The sequence below is a fragment of the Taudactylus pleione genome, unplaced genomic scaffold (genome assembly GCF_031769625.1).
Source record: "Taudactylus pleione unplaced genomic scaffold, aTauple2 ptg000092l, whole genome shotgun sequence".
Classification (NCBI taxonomy): Eukaryota; Metazoa; Chordata; class Amphibia; order Anura; family Myobatrachidae; genus Taudactylus; species Taudactylus pleione.
This window is the reverse complement of record NW_028284494.1, coordinates 7,524,728-7,539,582: the sequence shown is the minus strand read 5'-3', so window position 1 is coordinate 7,539,582 and position 14,855 is coordinate 7,524,728. Positions and strand designations below refer to the sequence as shown.

Below are 14,855 nucleotides of genomic sequence, written 5' to 3'. Positions count from 1 at the left end.
GGAGTTCCAGAGCCTTTTCCTGGTCTGCCTGAAGTCCCGTAGTGAAGAACATGAGGAGGTCTGATGTGGAAGGAGAGGGTGTACCCGTGAGAGACCACTTCCCTTACCCAAGTGTCTGTGGTGGTCTGATACCAGCACTGGGTGAACTGAAGAAGTCGGCCTCCCACCTTGGGATCCCCCAAGGGTAGGCCCATCCAGTCAGGCTGAATGCTTAGTGTCAGACTTGGCAGCTGGACGTCTGGTGCTCCAAGCCTGATTCTTGGGCTTTGCCACCTTCTTGGCTCCTGATGGTCTAGGAAAGGACTGGACTTTAGGTTTCCCTTGGGGACAGTAGATCCAAAAGGATGAGGTCCCAGAGCCCAAAGGCATCGGAGCTGAGGGAAGACAGGCAGACTTGGCTGCTGCCAAAGTGTCCACAATTTTGTCCAAATCTGGCCCAAACAAGACCTGTCCATTGAAGGGTAAACACTCCAACCCTTTCTTGGACTCAGCATCTGCTCTCCAAGACTGCAACCATAGTGAGCAGCGCATGAAAAACGGCAGCAGCAGAAATTCTAGATGTTAAGAGACTAATATCTAAGTCAGCCTCATTAATATTTGTAGCAGAATCCCTGAGATAACTTACCAGCTCTGTTTGCTCACTGGTAGCATCCAAGGGCAAAGATGCTTCCAGAGAATTTGCCCAACGTTCCATTGCTCTGGCAACCCAGCAGATAGCCATGGCGGGCCTGGAAGCCCCTCCTGAAAGGGAATAGATGCACTTAAACACACCTCCACCTTTCTGTCCGTAGCGTCCTTTAAAGATGACATGGACTGCATGGGAAGAGTTGTGCTCTTTACCAGGCATGTAATATGAGAATCCACCTGAGGAGAAGTTTCCCATTTAGAGAAATAATTTTCCTCAAAGGGATAAGTAGCAGCCAAACGTCTCTGCAGCTGAAACCGCCGGCATGGAGATTTCCAAGCCTCCTCTAAATGATCTACCAGTTGATCAGACAGAGGAAAAACAGCAGCCGTACTTTTACCCTCCTTAAAAAAGGCATGTTTGGACTTAGCCGCCGGAGTCTCCTCATCCCCAAACTGCATAGCCACATGTACAGCATGTATGAGACCGTAGACATAAATCTTTGACTTATGATCAGCATCCTTCTGAGGAAGGAGTCTGATAAGTCATGGATTTCCCCGACGTCAGACGTCACATCATCCTCCTCATAATGTGTGGACTGAGACGACAACAGATTTCTGTTACAGCCGCCCTGTAACATCTCCGTCAGGTTTTGCACCATGGTGGAGAAAGAGTTAACCCACATGGGCTCCGGCGACACCTGAGAAGGTGGTGGTTGTGTAGGAAGGCATTGCGCCACAACCATCTGTCGGGGGACGCCCTGCATGGCAGATGGCACTACCGCCTGCTGCGTGAACCCCATTTGAGGGTACAGGGGGGGGGCTGCCAACCGTCTCACATGGGTGCTTAAAGTCCAGGGAGGCTCCTGGGAGGAGCTAGTCCCAGCAGGCAAATCTGCAGTATTAGTACATAAAGTACACAAACCTCCAATAATGATCTCCCCTTCTCTGACACTTGCATGGCACCTGGAGCATGACTGAGTAGAGGAATATCAATGTGTACGGATTCATTCCCAGACATGTTATCTCTATGTGTCCCACCGCACAGAAACAGACACATACAATATACTTGCCTGAATCCCCGTTTCAGCGCCCGCCACCGCTCGGCATTAAGGGAGAGACGTCATGACGTCTCTCCCATCACCCACTGCGGGAGCCGGAAGGCTGAGCTCATGAGTGAGCTCCAGCCCACCTCCCTCCGTGGGTGCAGCAGCCAACGAGAGTCTGTCTGACTCTCATTGGCTGCTAAAACAAAAACACTGCCACCGGCGCCGGTGTGTTGTTACTGTGTAGTGGGGACCGCACTCACTGTGGTCTGCACTACACTTACTGAAACCGACAGTGCTACGCCACTGATTGGCGGGCAGGGGAGGGTTCTGAGTACTCAGAACCCCACCCTGCGTGCACGTTCGCAAGTAATTGGCTGATTCAATATTTGAATTATGAAGAACTATGAAGTACTAAATACGATTCAGCGGGCTTGTAATTTCCGCACATTGCTGGTGAATTACATTTTAACCTTCCAAACCACTGGATAATAAATCCAGCTCTCTGGAGGGTAAAATCTAGACTATGTAGCAATTACATACCTTCTGTAAAATAATGGACACTGATTAATTCCCTCACTTGTCTTACTGAAAGACAATAATTTGGGGCAATATCTATTCCTAGAATGAGCCCAGAAAGCAACTAGATGAGGACAACTTTATCATCTAAGATATTAATGGTGGTGAGCCGGGCATTTGACATATTTATTGACCATCAAAAACCTGAGAAATCACACCAGCATTAGGAAAAATACAACATAAAACCATTCAAAAAAGCAACACAAAGATAATATTTAACTGAATAGAGTATGTAAAAAAAGTATTTAAAAAATATAAAGTATGTTGTATTGATTTTATTTTCGCAGGGAGATTCGGGTGGTCCCTTAATTTGCAATGGTGTTTTGAGAGGAATCACATCTTTTGGGAATATTAAATGTGGACATCCCGGGGACGCATCCATCTTCACTCGCCTAACTAAGGAATATGTGAATTGGATAATTAAAACAATAAGTGACTGAATCTAATCCTTGAGAACTTTCTTGTCTTGCTTCTGCTGTCTTCGTTCTATTAAAAAACTTTTTCTTGAGCAAATCACCTGTTTATGGAAACTGTATTTTTATAGCAAATATGCTAAATAATTACACTGAATTCTGTGTGAAATAACTATGGTAAAAAAGGAATTATACAGCAATATCTCTAGTCATTGAAATATTTGTATATGTATTTGTAAATATTTTAAGGTGTATTCAAAAAGTTTATCACAGGGTTGAGTACGGGGTGGCCCGCGCTCGGCATCCCGACAGGGTTAGGATACCAACACTTGTCGGTCAGTATCCTAACCCCCCCCCCCTCTCCCTGCTCCTAACCCTCCCTTCCTGGTACCTAAACCTAACCTCCTTCTACCCGCACCATAAACCTAACCCTCCCCACTTAGTGCCTAACCCCTAACGCTCCCCATAACCCCAGTACTTACCATCGGGTTGCCGGCTGTCGGGATGCCGGTGCCGGGATTCTGGCAGGTGTCGGGATGATTGTGACCGGATCCCATATCACATTAATGTAAAACCACAGAAGTCATATAAACTATATGTCTTCTTCTACAACACATTATGATTAGTGGTTGGGGTTTTTATTACGACTATCGATGAGTATCATTTCATTCACACCGATGATGAAGTAAAATAAATAACAGTAAAATTATTGGAACAAGGCTTTGGGCTCTTTAGAAATCGTATTATAAGTTTGAGGATAATTGTTCAACTTGAAAGCAATCCAAAGGCAATGGCGATTTTCACATAATTGAGCGATTTTTTGCAACTGTGCATGCCCGAAAATTTCTGAAAACCCCTACGACGAGTGTATGTAGGGCTGCCATCAGGGGAGGACTGCCGGGACTGGAGTCCCAGGCCCGGACCCTGGAAGAACGCTCCTACCGCTGTCTGCACAGCCTGCAGCCCCACACTACCCCTTTAACAAAAACCTGGCCGCTGCCACCACCCGCCACTGCCAGCCCGGTTCCCACTAAGTAATTGGAGGCTGGGCTCCTCCACCAACCGACAGCTACAAGACACGCTGCTTTTAAATAAAGTTTACTTTGGACGCGCGTGACGTCATGACGTCACGTCGCGCTGCGCCACTGGAGGGAGAGGTCGAAGGAGCCACGACACCGATGAGTGAGGAGCAGGTCTGCCAGGGGAGAAGAGGAGAAGAAGGGACTCAGAGCCTTTAAGGAAATAAGGTAAGTACTGTACAGTAAGTGGGAAAAAAGCTGGGGAGGGCGGTCTGATCTGGTCCAGTCATATTTAATCAGGTGAGGGGGGGAGAATTTGGAAAAAGCTGGGGAGGGCAGGCTGAGCACTGGTCTGGTACAGTCATATGTAATAAACCAGGGGGGGAGGATTGGGAAAAGGCTGGAGAGGGCAGTCTGAGCACTGGTCTGGTCTGGTTTAATAATTTTTGGACAAAATATTTGTACATTTTTTTTATTGTGTATGACTAAGGTAGCGGGGGAAGGAGGGGTTGGGGGGGCCCTGCTTATTTTGTCAGTCCTGGGCCCCACAATTACTGATGGCAGCCCTGAGTGTATGCACAAAGATGCTTTGCGATCGGTACAGACAGTATCAGTTGTGGAAAAGTGATGGGCGTCCCTGGGTGGTGGCTAGAAGTGCATGCAAAAATGGTCCATCTCATGGGCGTGTTGCGGAAGCAGGCGTGTCAGTGACATCGGCTACATTCCAAAACGCACAGCCGCAGCCATAGGAGGCCATAGTCAGCCAGGGAAATTACAGCTGCCGTAGGGCAGAGGCAAGTATCAATGGTGCACTCGATGGTGGCGTCTAAAGAAACACCGGTGGTATTATAGCATGCAGAGGCACTGAAAGTGGGCATCACAGTCTTTGTACATACAGACACAGGCTACTACACCAGGGGAAAGCCTGATACTAGCATCTGCATATTATCGAAGCTACGACTCCATCAACAGACACAAGAGTATACGCAGCAGCGCCCATCACAGGCCCATTGCGTTATGTCCCCACAAAATACTGAGTTGCTCTTGTAGATCCATCTATTACAAGAAAGCCAAAGGGTGGCCCTCATATCTGCCAAATGCCTACTTTGCCCCCACTTCTTGAAATGGCCGTGGTTACAGAAGTGCTGGGTTTGGTTACATTTTTTTTTAACACAATAAGATCATGTCCCAATCTTCCAAGATCATGCTCCAACTAGTCAGTTATGCCCTCAATTTGTTGTGGCCAATCCCTTTTGCTTTAAACATTTTTATTTTTAAAGTACCATCAAGGTGTTATTGGGCCTGATTTTGAGTCCCACTCAAGTCCAAAAGCGGCCACATATATCGATTTATAGCAAACTGCGCATATCCCACACCAGTGATTCTTGAACTCAGTCCTCAGGACCAGGGGAGTAGCGAGGGTGGTTCCAGTGGAGCATGAGCTCCGGGCTCCAAAATGGACAGAGGATGCCATCCAGGGTTCCGGAATTCATGGGGCGCTGCACAGTATGAAGGCCGCCTGTTAGTTTTATCTCGGTTTGTTTGCTCTATATCCTAAATAAGTTACGGATCTGAGATCCGTTTCTACATTTCATGCTCCTCAAGCTGCCCAGATTGCCTCTCCCTCCTCTGTGATCATCTTCTGTCACCTCCTCTTTCCTGTCAAATTGATTACATTCCCTTCTCACCTCTTTAATTCCCTCCCCTCTCTACCTTGTGATCGGCTCTTTGCCCCTCCCCACTCCTTTCTTATTGGCTTCTGTCACCACCCCTCTCTGATCAACTCTTTGCCCCTCCCCTCTCTTTTTCTTATTGGCTTCTGTCACTGGCCCTCTCTGCTTGGCTTTGCCCTTCCCTGCTCCTTTCTTATTGGCCTCTGTCACCTCCCATCTCTGATCAGCACTTTCCTCTCCCCTATCATCTTTGATCCCCTCCCTCCTTCTCTCCTCATTCATTTATGTATTGTGCTTCAATGGACTTAATAGTTACATATTTGAGGTAAAATCCGAAACTTCAATTATAAGGTATGAGTTTGTAACCCCCCTTTTACCCTCTAAAGGGACACCAGGTTACTAATTCCCATTTCACTAGTCTAAAGTACCCACCTATTTCCTCCCTATAAGTGGTACATATAATATTATCAGAGCCTCCACCCAAGTACTAGTATATAGTGGGGGCCTACTTGGGAAAACCCTATTATGCAAATATTAGAACAATGTAATAATAAATTGAGTAATCCAGTTACGTAGACTTATAGTTTAATATAGATGTGGATCATACTTAAAGCATATACAAACTATAACCATTAATAATTGCCTGCATTACCATATACCCGGTTATTAGGTTTCTTTTGATAAACACATTTATAGTGGGAAGCTTAGACCCACAGAGTTACATATTACCTTGCTACATTCTTAAATACATAGCATACAATAGAAATTACATAACAGGTACACAGGTCTGAGGATTATATAATACGCTAATCCCCCTTCTAAAAAGGTAATACACTAAGATTAAAGAGTCTATCTCACTAGTCCCAAAGTTTACTAAAGCTGTGTAAATTGAGTCTCGTTGTTTCTGCAATAAAACATTTAGTATCCAAGTCAATATACTGCTTCGGGGTACCTACTATGAACCCTGTCTGTGTATCCATGTTTCCACTCTCTCCCTTCCTCTATATAACGCTGACAAAGGGCTATACAAAACAAATCTAACATTAGATCATCAGTTTACAAATTCAATGAATGAGTCTTGTAGGAGTGGGAGCCAGTGCTATAGATACTATATGGAATTTCTTCCTAATGCTGGCCATACACGCTGCAATTATCGGGACGATCCGCCCGATATCTGCGGATCGCCACGATAATTGTAGCGTGGGGGGGGGCGACCGGGGGTTAAATATTGCTCGGTCGGGCATGCTGGATTGTCCAGCATGCCCGTCCCATGCGATATTCACCCAGTAACTGTCGGGCGCATCGGGCAGTGTATGCCCAGCGCGGCCGACAGACAAGCATTTCCTGTGTTCCTTCCTACGGAAGGAACAGTGAAATGTCTCCTCCCCCGGGGGCGGAGCGCAGATGTCGGGCTATACACTGTGAGATTTCTCTCACAGTGTATGCCGCGGACATCTGCGGCTGGCAGCCGGCCAGATAAAATGTCTGTCGGTCTGACAGACATTTTATCTTGACGTGTATGCCCAGCATTAGTAAGGCTAATGTTATATTCCAGCAATTTATGGTTTGTTTCTGTCTTAGATTTGTATCCAATAGAGCTGCAATTACTCTGACAGAAGTTGCAGTCTTTTCCACTCTGTATATTTAGATACTGTTGTGATAGATAACTGATTTCAGTCCTTAAATATCCACAAACTGGGTTAATGCTTTCTTCACTCCCCCGAATTCCTCCTATAGCAGAGAATTTCTAGAAGTGGTTACTTTAGTTCTTTTTAATGAGCCACGTGTGCTCTCTATTATTATGTAATGCTACATAAGTGCACAACTGTAGTAGTCTAAAAAATCATTCCACTATACCAGTAGTTTTGGCTTATTTTCTACTTTTAGAATGGGTGGACATCCCTATACCCCCCAATACATCCTAATTGGTGCTGATATAGTTGAGACAGGTACAGTATACTGTACTGTGCTGTATTAATATGGAAACTGAGGGTGCATCTGTGGGAGTGGATTGTTTCAAGGTTTCTCACTGCCGCGGGACACACTTTTGCCAGACGGCACTACTGCTGCATGTGCCCCCTCCTTGTACAGACTAGTCCACCTATCTGCTTGTGTCTGGGGACTTAGATGAAGGCTTGGGCTTCCTACTGAGTGTAAGAGCAGCAGCTACTCACTCCAGCACAGCGCTGCTGCTGCCCTGTCCGATTTGGATCCCAGCCACCGCTCCGCCTCCTGAACATGACTGGCACCTCTCTACTGTTTTCGGCTATTGCAGTCTCCACCTCCAGTCAGGCTGTAGCCACCTGCTCCATGACGCCGGCAGTCTCCCTTCCACCACTGACCTCCAGTCTGAGCCAGCCGCCTCCTCCTACCAGGGAATGCCCCGACCAGTGTGGGTCCCACCAATCCTCTCTGCTGCCGGGACCACCTCCCGCGACGCTGCCGGCGCGGCAGGGTGAGTAGTGCTGCCCCAACTCAGCTCCCTCTCTGGCTCTGCCCCCCTGCGCCTGGCAGCTCATCGCCACTCACTGGCTGCCCGGGTCACAGGAGGGCAGGCACTGGAGGAAGGGATCAGCAGACTGCCTGTCTGCTGTTGCTAACAGCTGTTATATATCCTCCCTCTCACCGGATCCTCTTTTCCTGACAGGAACCAATTCACTCCCATCTATATTTCTCCGCCCCTTTTCCTCCAGTGCATCCAACACACTGTAGCACATCCTCACCACAGAGATAAAAAAGTACCACAAAAATTGATATGTTAATACATTAAATACATATATCATGAATTGTGACTATACATATATATATTTTATCTCATAAATTGTACATTTATAAATATTACATAGATTTATAAGTACAGTACTTATTTTAACCCTTAACCAGGGTTACAAGTTTAAAAAGAGTCACTGCTTTGCTATTTAAAGTAATGGAGGTGTTCCCAGGCATGACCATACAGTGTTATTTGAAGGTCTGTTTGAAAGGAAAATATTAGGAGACCTGAAATAATAATAATGGTGGTAGACAGAACATGGTTAATAGTATTCACATTAATAAAGGAGCAATGTAAATTTACAAAGTAGGAGCATAGTTAAGAAGGGAGCTTCCCATAGGTATTCCCACTCCAGTGAAAGCTACTTGGGCCCGTAATTGCAGTAATAATCTATGCACCCTGTGGAATCTCACTCTTGCACATGTATTATTATTATTATCCTTTATTTATATGGCGCCACAAGTGTTCCACAGTGCCTTACATAGTAAATAGAACTAATAAGTGAACAAGAAACAAATAACTTACAGTACATTACAGTGCAGGACAAGGACGCGATTTATATACATTGCTGCAATAGCGATTAAACACTCACAATAAGCAGCAGGGAGTTGGCAGTCACGTGTTAGGTGTCCTAATTGGGAGTAAAGAGTCGAAGAAAATGTAAAGAGAAGCACATGAGGGAAGAGGCCCCTGCTCGTGAAAGCTTTCATTCTAAGGGGAGGGGCAGACAGACAGGCGTGACACAGAAGGGGAAGATAGGAAGGAAAGAGCATGAGGTGGGTTAGCATGAGAGATGGAAGGCCTTGATGAAGTAGTGGGTCTTGAGAGCCCATTTGAAGATTTGTAGAGAGGTGGAGAGTCTGATAGGGAAAGCGAGAGCATTCCAAAGATAGGAAGCAGCATGGGCAAAATCTTGGATGCGGGAGTGGGAGGAAGTAATCAGTTGGCAAGAGAGGTGGCATGCATTTGTTGAGCGAAGTGGACGGGCGGGAGTGTGAAGGGAGAGAAGGTCAGAAATGTATGTGGGAGAGGATTTGGTGAGGGCTTTGTATGTGAGTGTAAGAACCTTGAATTGGCATCTGATGGGGAAGGGGAGCCAGTGTAGGGCTTGAAGGAGAGGGGAAGCAGATGTAGAATGTCTGGAGAGGAAGATGAGCCGAGCAGCAGCATTGAGGACTGATTGTAGTGGAGAGAGTCGAGAGACTGGAAGGCCAGCTAGGAGAAGGTTACAGTAGTCCAATCTGGAGATGACCAGTGAGTGGATGAGGGTTTTAGTGGCATCCTGGGTGAGGGAGGGTCTAATCCTGGAGATATTTTTAGGTGGAAACAGCAGGACTGTGAGAGGTGCTGAATGTGTGGTTTAAATGAGAGGGAAGAGTCTAGGATAACTCCAAGACAGCGCACTTTGGGGCTAGAGGAGATAGTTGTGCCATCAATAGATAATGAAATTGTGGGAAGTGAGGTAGTGGAAGAGGGTGGAAAGATGATCAGCTCAGTCTTAGACATGTTAAGTTTAAGAAAGCGCTGGGACATCCATGAAGAGACAGCAGAGAGACAGTTGGAGATACGGGTAAGGAGCGAGGGGGACAGCTCAGGGGTGGAAAGGTAAATTTGAGTATCATCAGCATAGAGATGATATTGGAGGTCAAAGGAGTTTATGAGTTCACCTAAAGAGGATGTATATAGGAAAAAAGGAGAGGTCCAAGAACAGAACCTTGGGGAACTCCTACTGTTAGTGGAAGTGGGGGGAAGATAAGTAATGAGAGGACACAGAGAAGGAACGATCAGAGAGGTAGGAGGAAAGCCAGGAGAGGGCAGTGCTATGTAAACCAAGAGAGTGAAGGATTTGCAGGAGGAGAGGGTGGTCTACAGTGTCAAATACAGCAGAGAGGTCAAGGAAAATGAGCAGAGAGTAGTGGCCCTTGGATTTGGCAACAAGGAGGTCATTGCTGACTTTTGTGAGGGCAGTTTCAGTGGAGTGGAGAGGACGGAAGCCAGATTGAATGAGTCAAGGAGGGAGTGGGAGGAAAGAAAGGTGGTAAGGCATTTGTAAACAATACGCTCAAGGAGTTTGGAAGCAAAAGGGAGAAGAGAGATGGGTCAGTAATTGGAAAGTATGTTAGGATCAAGGGTAGTTTTTTTAAGAATGGAGGAGACAAGGGCATGTTTGAATGCAGAAGGGACAGTGCCAAATGATAGGGAGAGATTAAGTATTCTGTCAATTTAAGTTAAATGATCAGAATATATAATACAATCTCCTCTATTGACTAATAACAATGATTCAAAAGAGATAAAAGTTAGATCCTAGGTGCTATACATAAATAAAGCAGTGCCAAAGGAGCTACTCCTAATGAAGCACATCCACTAGACGATCTACACCCTGTCCTAACATGTCTAAGACGATCTGATCTAAACGATTTTCCCTTTGATATTTTCCCTTGAAATTTTATCTTTCAGTCTGAACGATTTGCAAACTATCTTTAATAGATCAAGTGAAATTGACCTGCATGTTCAGTCTACTGACGAGACGATCAAACGACCAGCGGGAGCGCACATCGTTGATCGTTAACAACCAAACACCGCACAATTTATAAACGATTTTTAAACGATTGAACGATAACGACGTCGTTATCGTTCAATTGCCTGCTAAAATCGTGTAGTGGATGCCCCCCTTTAATGTCAGATAGTCCATCACTGATGCATTCCATCCCGCCAATGGGACCTCCATACCCCAACGCGATACTGCCACTCATGGAATCGGTATGAAATACCGCCGGCCGCATGGCCAGCGGTTCGATTCCCGGCAGTGCCTGGCTGGCCAAAGCAGAGTTCCCGGCAGCGGAAGCCCGACAGCACTGGAAATCCTGATCATGGATAGGTAAGTATTGACTAACCTAACCTAACCCCCTATACCTAAGCCTCCTTAGGGGTGCCTAACCCTATCCTCCCCCCGCAAGTGCCTAACCCTAATCCCCCCCTTCCCCGCTGCCTAATCCTAAATCCCCCGGGGGGTGCCTAACCCTAACCCTCCCTCCCCCTAGCCTAACCCTAACCCTCCCGGGAGGGTGCCTAACCCTAAGTGCCCCCCGGGTGCCCTAAACCTAACCCTACCGCCCTTGCGGCTGTACGCTTGCGGTGCCCGGCATCCCTTCGATCGGGATGCCGGGCGCAGGTCTCCCGGCGTCGGGGAAATGTCAGGCGTCTACATCTAGACGCCCAGCATTTCACCCTCGCCGGGATATGACAGTCGGGAAGCCGGCTGCCGGTATTAAGGCAGCCGGCTTCCCGATTGTATACCCCACTGTTTGCTGTTTTTCTCTTCACTTCAGTATTCCCCCACAGGCTGGCCATGCCCCACTGGCACAGTTCAGTACGGGGGGGGGGGGGGCGCTATGACATGCACTTTCTCTGGGCACCATGTTTCTACGTTACTCCTCTGCTCAGGACCCCACACAGTTCACGTTTTCCAGGTCACCCAGCAGGTGCACAGGTGTACTTATTACTCACTGGCACATTTTAAAAGATCCACAGGTGGAGCTAATTATTTCACTTGTGATTCTGTGAGGAGACCTGGAAAACATGCACTGTTTAGGGAGGGGGCAACCAGGTCGGCATAGCAGGGGGCAGCGTGGCAAGGCATAAGGGGGGTGAGGCGGGGACATGATGCTTTATTTGTGGCGGAGCAGGGGGCATGACCGTGCAATCGCGTTATTATGGCTTTGACCCCACTATACACAATATACAGATTACCACCATTATGAAGCAGGTAGTGGGGCCACGATGACGCAATTCAGCGCAAATTGTGTCAGCACTGCGGGGGGGAGGGGGATGTGGGCAGTGGTGGCTGGCCAGGAGACTTGCCCACATTTTCAGGCATTTTTGGGAGCCTTCCGGCCATTCTGGGAGTGTAGGCAGGTTTGGTTGCAGCTGCAGATGGAAAGTGGGCGGTGTGACTATATGAATGAAGCCGTGCGGATGTTAGCATTGACACAAGGTAGGTAATGTGGCAGGTGCGGCAGGTGTGGCAGTCCACACTTCTGCCGGAGGGGTGAAATGACAACACGCCTTTCAGAGCGCAAACATTACATAGACACTATTCTGTGAGAGGTTTACTCCTAAATTTACTATGCAGCGTAATTCACAGCTGCCACAACTTTGGTGTTTTCGGTCGCTGGATGTAAAGGGACAATTGCCATATATTCATTACAAAACCAGGTGTGTCTTGTATTGAACATAAATGCCCCATTAAATCCAGTGGCCAAAAATTGCTGTTGTGTGCACAAAGGCGAGAACTTGGCAGTACTTAAACAATCCCAATTTCAAAAATAGACCCCTAGAATAGTTTTCGGTGTCACCTTAGAAATAATTTATTTATACACAGTTTTTATATGTACGAAACATTGATAATAACAATAATAATAATTGACAATAATAATTGACAATAATAATAACACAAGCAAATATTGTATACATAAAAATAAATACAATAAATTATTAATCATTTCTTATTGTTACATAACATAACATAAAATAGCGTTCCTTCTATTATCGGCGCTGCTATCTACAGTGGCACTGACCCTTCCGACAGCTGCAGCTATCGATATCGACAGCTGCAGCTGTTATTGCCCTAAAACCAAAGAGCGGACCGAACTGTCGCTGCTGAGCCAGCGGGAAGGGAGACACAGAGCATCAGCACTAGGCTGATGCGCTGTGTGCTTAGGCAGGGATTGTCGGAGGGGGGAGTTTTAACTCTGCCACTCCGGCAGATGAGATGTTCATACATCTCATCGGTAGTGCTTTCGGCTTCGCCTCTGTAAAGAGGTAAAGCAGGAAGTGTTATACACTGTGTACACCTCGCACAGTGTTCGCAGTGCGGCAGCTTGTGACAATTCCACAATGAAACGCATCAGTTACATTACTTTGGGACTACCATTGGACCGATCATTACAACATCCTTGTTTTTGGTCATCACTACATGTTAATCATTTCTGATATTATGATTGCCCAAGCTTGAACATTTAAATCCCTCAGTGCTTTAAACAGTTATATCACTGTGTGTATGGGCAGGTTGAGACAATCATAATTAAGTCATCTTTTTTCTGTACAATGCTCATTATATCAGAATGATCAGATATTCTGTATATAAACAAATAGTTTAATGAAAAGATAATTTGTGAAAAGATTTTCCGATTCAAATGTTTAGAATTGTTGAGTATGCGGTGGTAGCTTTAGATTCATTAATATAGTACAGGTTGACTCTCCCTTTTCCAAAATGCTTGGGATCAGTTGTATTTTGGATATCGGATGTTATCCGTATTTTGGAATATTAGCATTCCATAATGAGATATGATGGGAATGGGACCCAAGTCTAAACACAGTACACATTTAGCGATCATTAATAATCCTTTTCATTGGACTTTTTTTATTTGCAGTACTTCCATATAAAAGATGTATCATTTGCTGCTGCGGAAAAGATCCTCTTTTGATCTGGACTTAATGCCAGGTGCAGGACTCTTCCTCTGTGACCTGTTAGTACAGAATACAGGATCAGACCATGTGACTGTGCTCATATCAACACACATTTATAAGCAGATTTAATTACAATATTATCCCTTTTTACTGCAGATGCCAGTTGTGCGACTTCAGTCAGAAACCTTTCCCCAAGCTTAACACTGGGATTTAGTTAATAGACCAACAGACTACATGCCGCCTATATCTCGACTACTAAAGTCCGACGGGGGACTTAAGATAGGTGTTGAAATACAGACGCCTATCTTAATCCTGACGCCGGAATACAGAAGGACGCAAAATCGATAAAGTTAAGACCGGGCATTTTAGCATTTAGCCGCGGAGGGGGGGGGGGAATTAGGTTTAGGGACATCCGGTGGAATTTTGGGTTAGGTCCCCCCCGGGTAGGATTAGTGTTAGGCAAGTGAGAGGGGGGGTTAGGGTTAGGTGGCACTGGGGGGAGGATAGGGCTAGGCAACCCCCCACCTGGGAGGGTTAGGTTTAGGCACCACTAAAGGAGGGTTAGGGGGGGGGGGGAGAGGGGAGGATTAGGGTACTTTCCAGCCCTAGTTGAGATCTTGTCCTATCGGGCATCTGTAGTGTAGTACTAAACAGCCATCCGCATTTCATACACATTCCCTTAACACTATGTACAAATGAATGACTCAAAAACAGGAATTGGCATTTTAAATTTAGTCATCAAATTTATTGCTAACAAACTAAATATAAAAAAAACTATATGGTAGCAATGGACACATAACAGGCTGACCAGCGACAAATCATCATGCCCTTTAATCCTGCAGTAGGCCTCAAATATTTACTAAAGCAGCATCCTGCCTAATGGTGCCATGGGTCCCACCTACTCCTTCCTATTGTGCCTAAGTGAACACCCACTTGGCTGGGTGGTGTCAATGGCCATGGACATATGGCAGAGCCGTAACTAGACTTTTTGGTGCCCTGTGCCAGAAAGAGCATTGGTGCCCCCCTCTTTTTTCAAAGGGACATAATAGATCCAAAAAAAGGCCATGGCTTCATGGGGAAGGGCCAGGGAAGAGATAGGAGAGGCCAGGAGATGCTGGGGATGAAATAAGAGGAAGCTACAAAGCAAGAATGATAATAAACAGAAATTTGACAGGCCCAAACAGCGTCCCCTGACCTGTGGTGTCCTGTGCGATGGCACCGGCCGTACTACCCTAGCTATGGCCCTGACAGATGGTATCAGC

The 14,855-nt window shown here is 46.2% G+C and overlaps 2 protein-coding genes across 5 annotated transcripts in view; one reads left to right on the top strand and one right to left on the bottom strand.

The window, feature by feature from the left end:
* Nucleotides 1-2,752, top strand: part of LOC148527155 (granzyme A-like) — a 39,049-nt gene extending 36,297 nt beyond the window's left edge. For all 3 annotated transcript variants that reach the window (XM_088469482.1, XM_088469481.1, XM_088469480.1), the window contains exon 5: nucleotides 2,537-2,752. In XM_088469482.1, the coding sequence (XP_088325608.1) occupies nucleotides 2,537-2,689 (153 nt within the window). In that variant the 3' untranslated portion in view covers nucleotides 2,690-2,752. The remainder of the gene's footprint in view (nucleotides 1-2,536) is intronic.
* Nucleotides 2,753-12,583: 9,831 nt separating this feature from the next.
* CDC20B (cell division cycle 20B) overlaps nucleotides 12,584-14,855 on the bottom strand; it is a 33,411-nt gene continuing 31,139 nt past the window's right edge. For both annotated transcript variants that reach the window (XM_088469478.1, XM_088469479.1), the window contains exon 12: nucleotides 12,584-13,650. In XM_088469478.1, the coding sequence (XP_088325604.1) occupies nucleotides 13,547-13,650 (104 nt within the window). In that variant the 3' untranslated portion in view covers nucleotides 12,584-13,546. The remainder of the gene's footprint in view (nucleotides 13,651-14,855) is intronic.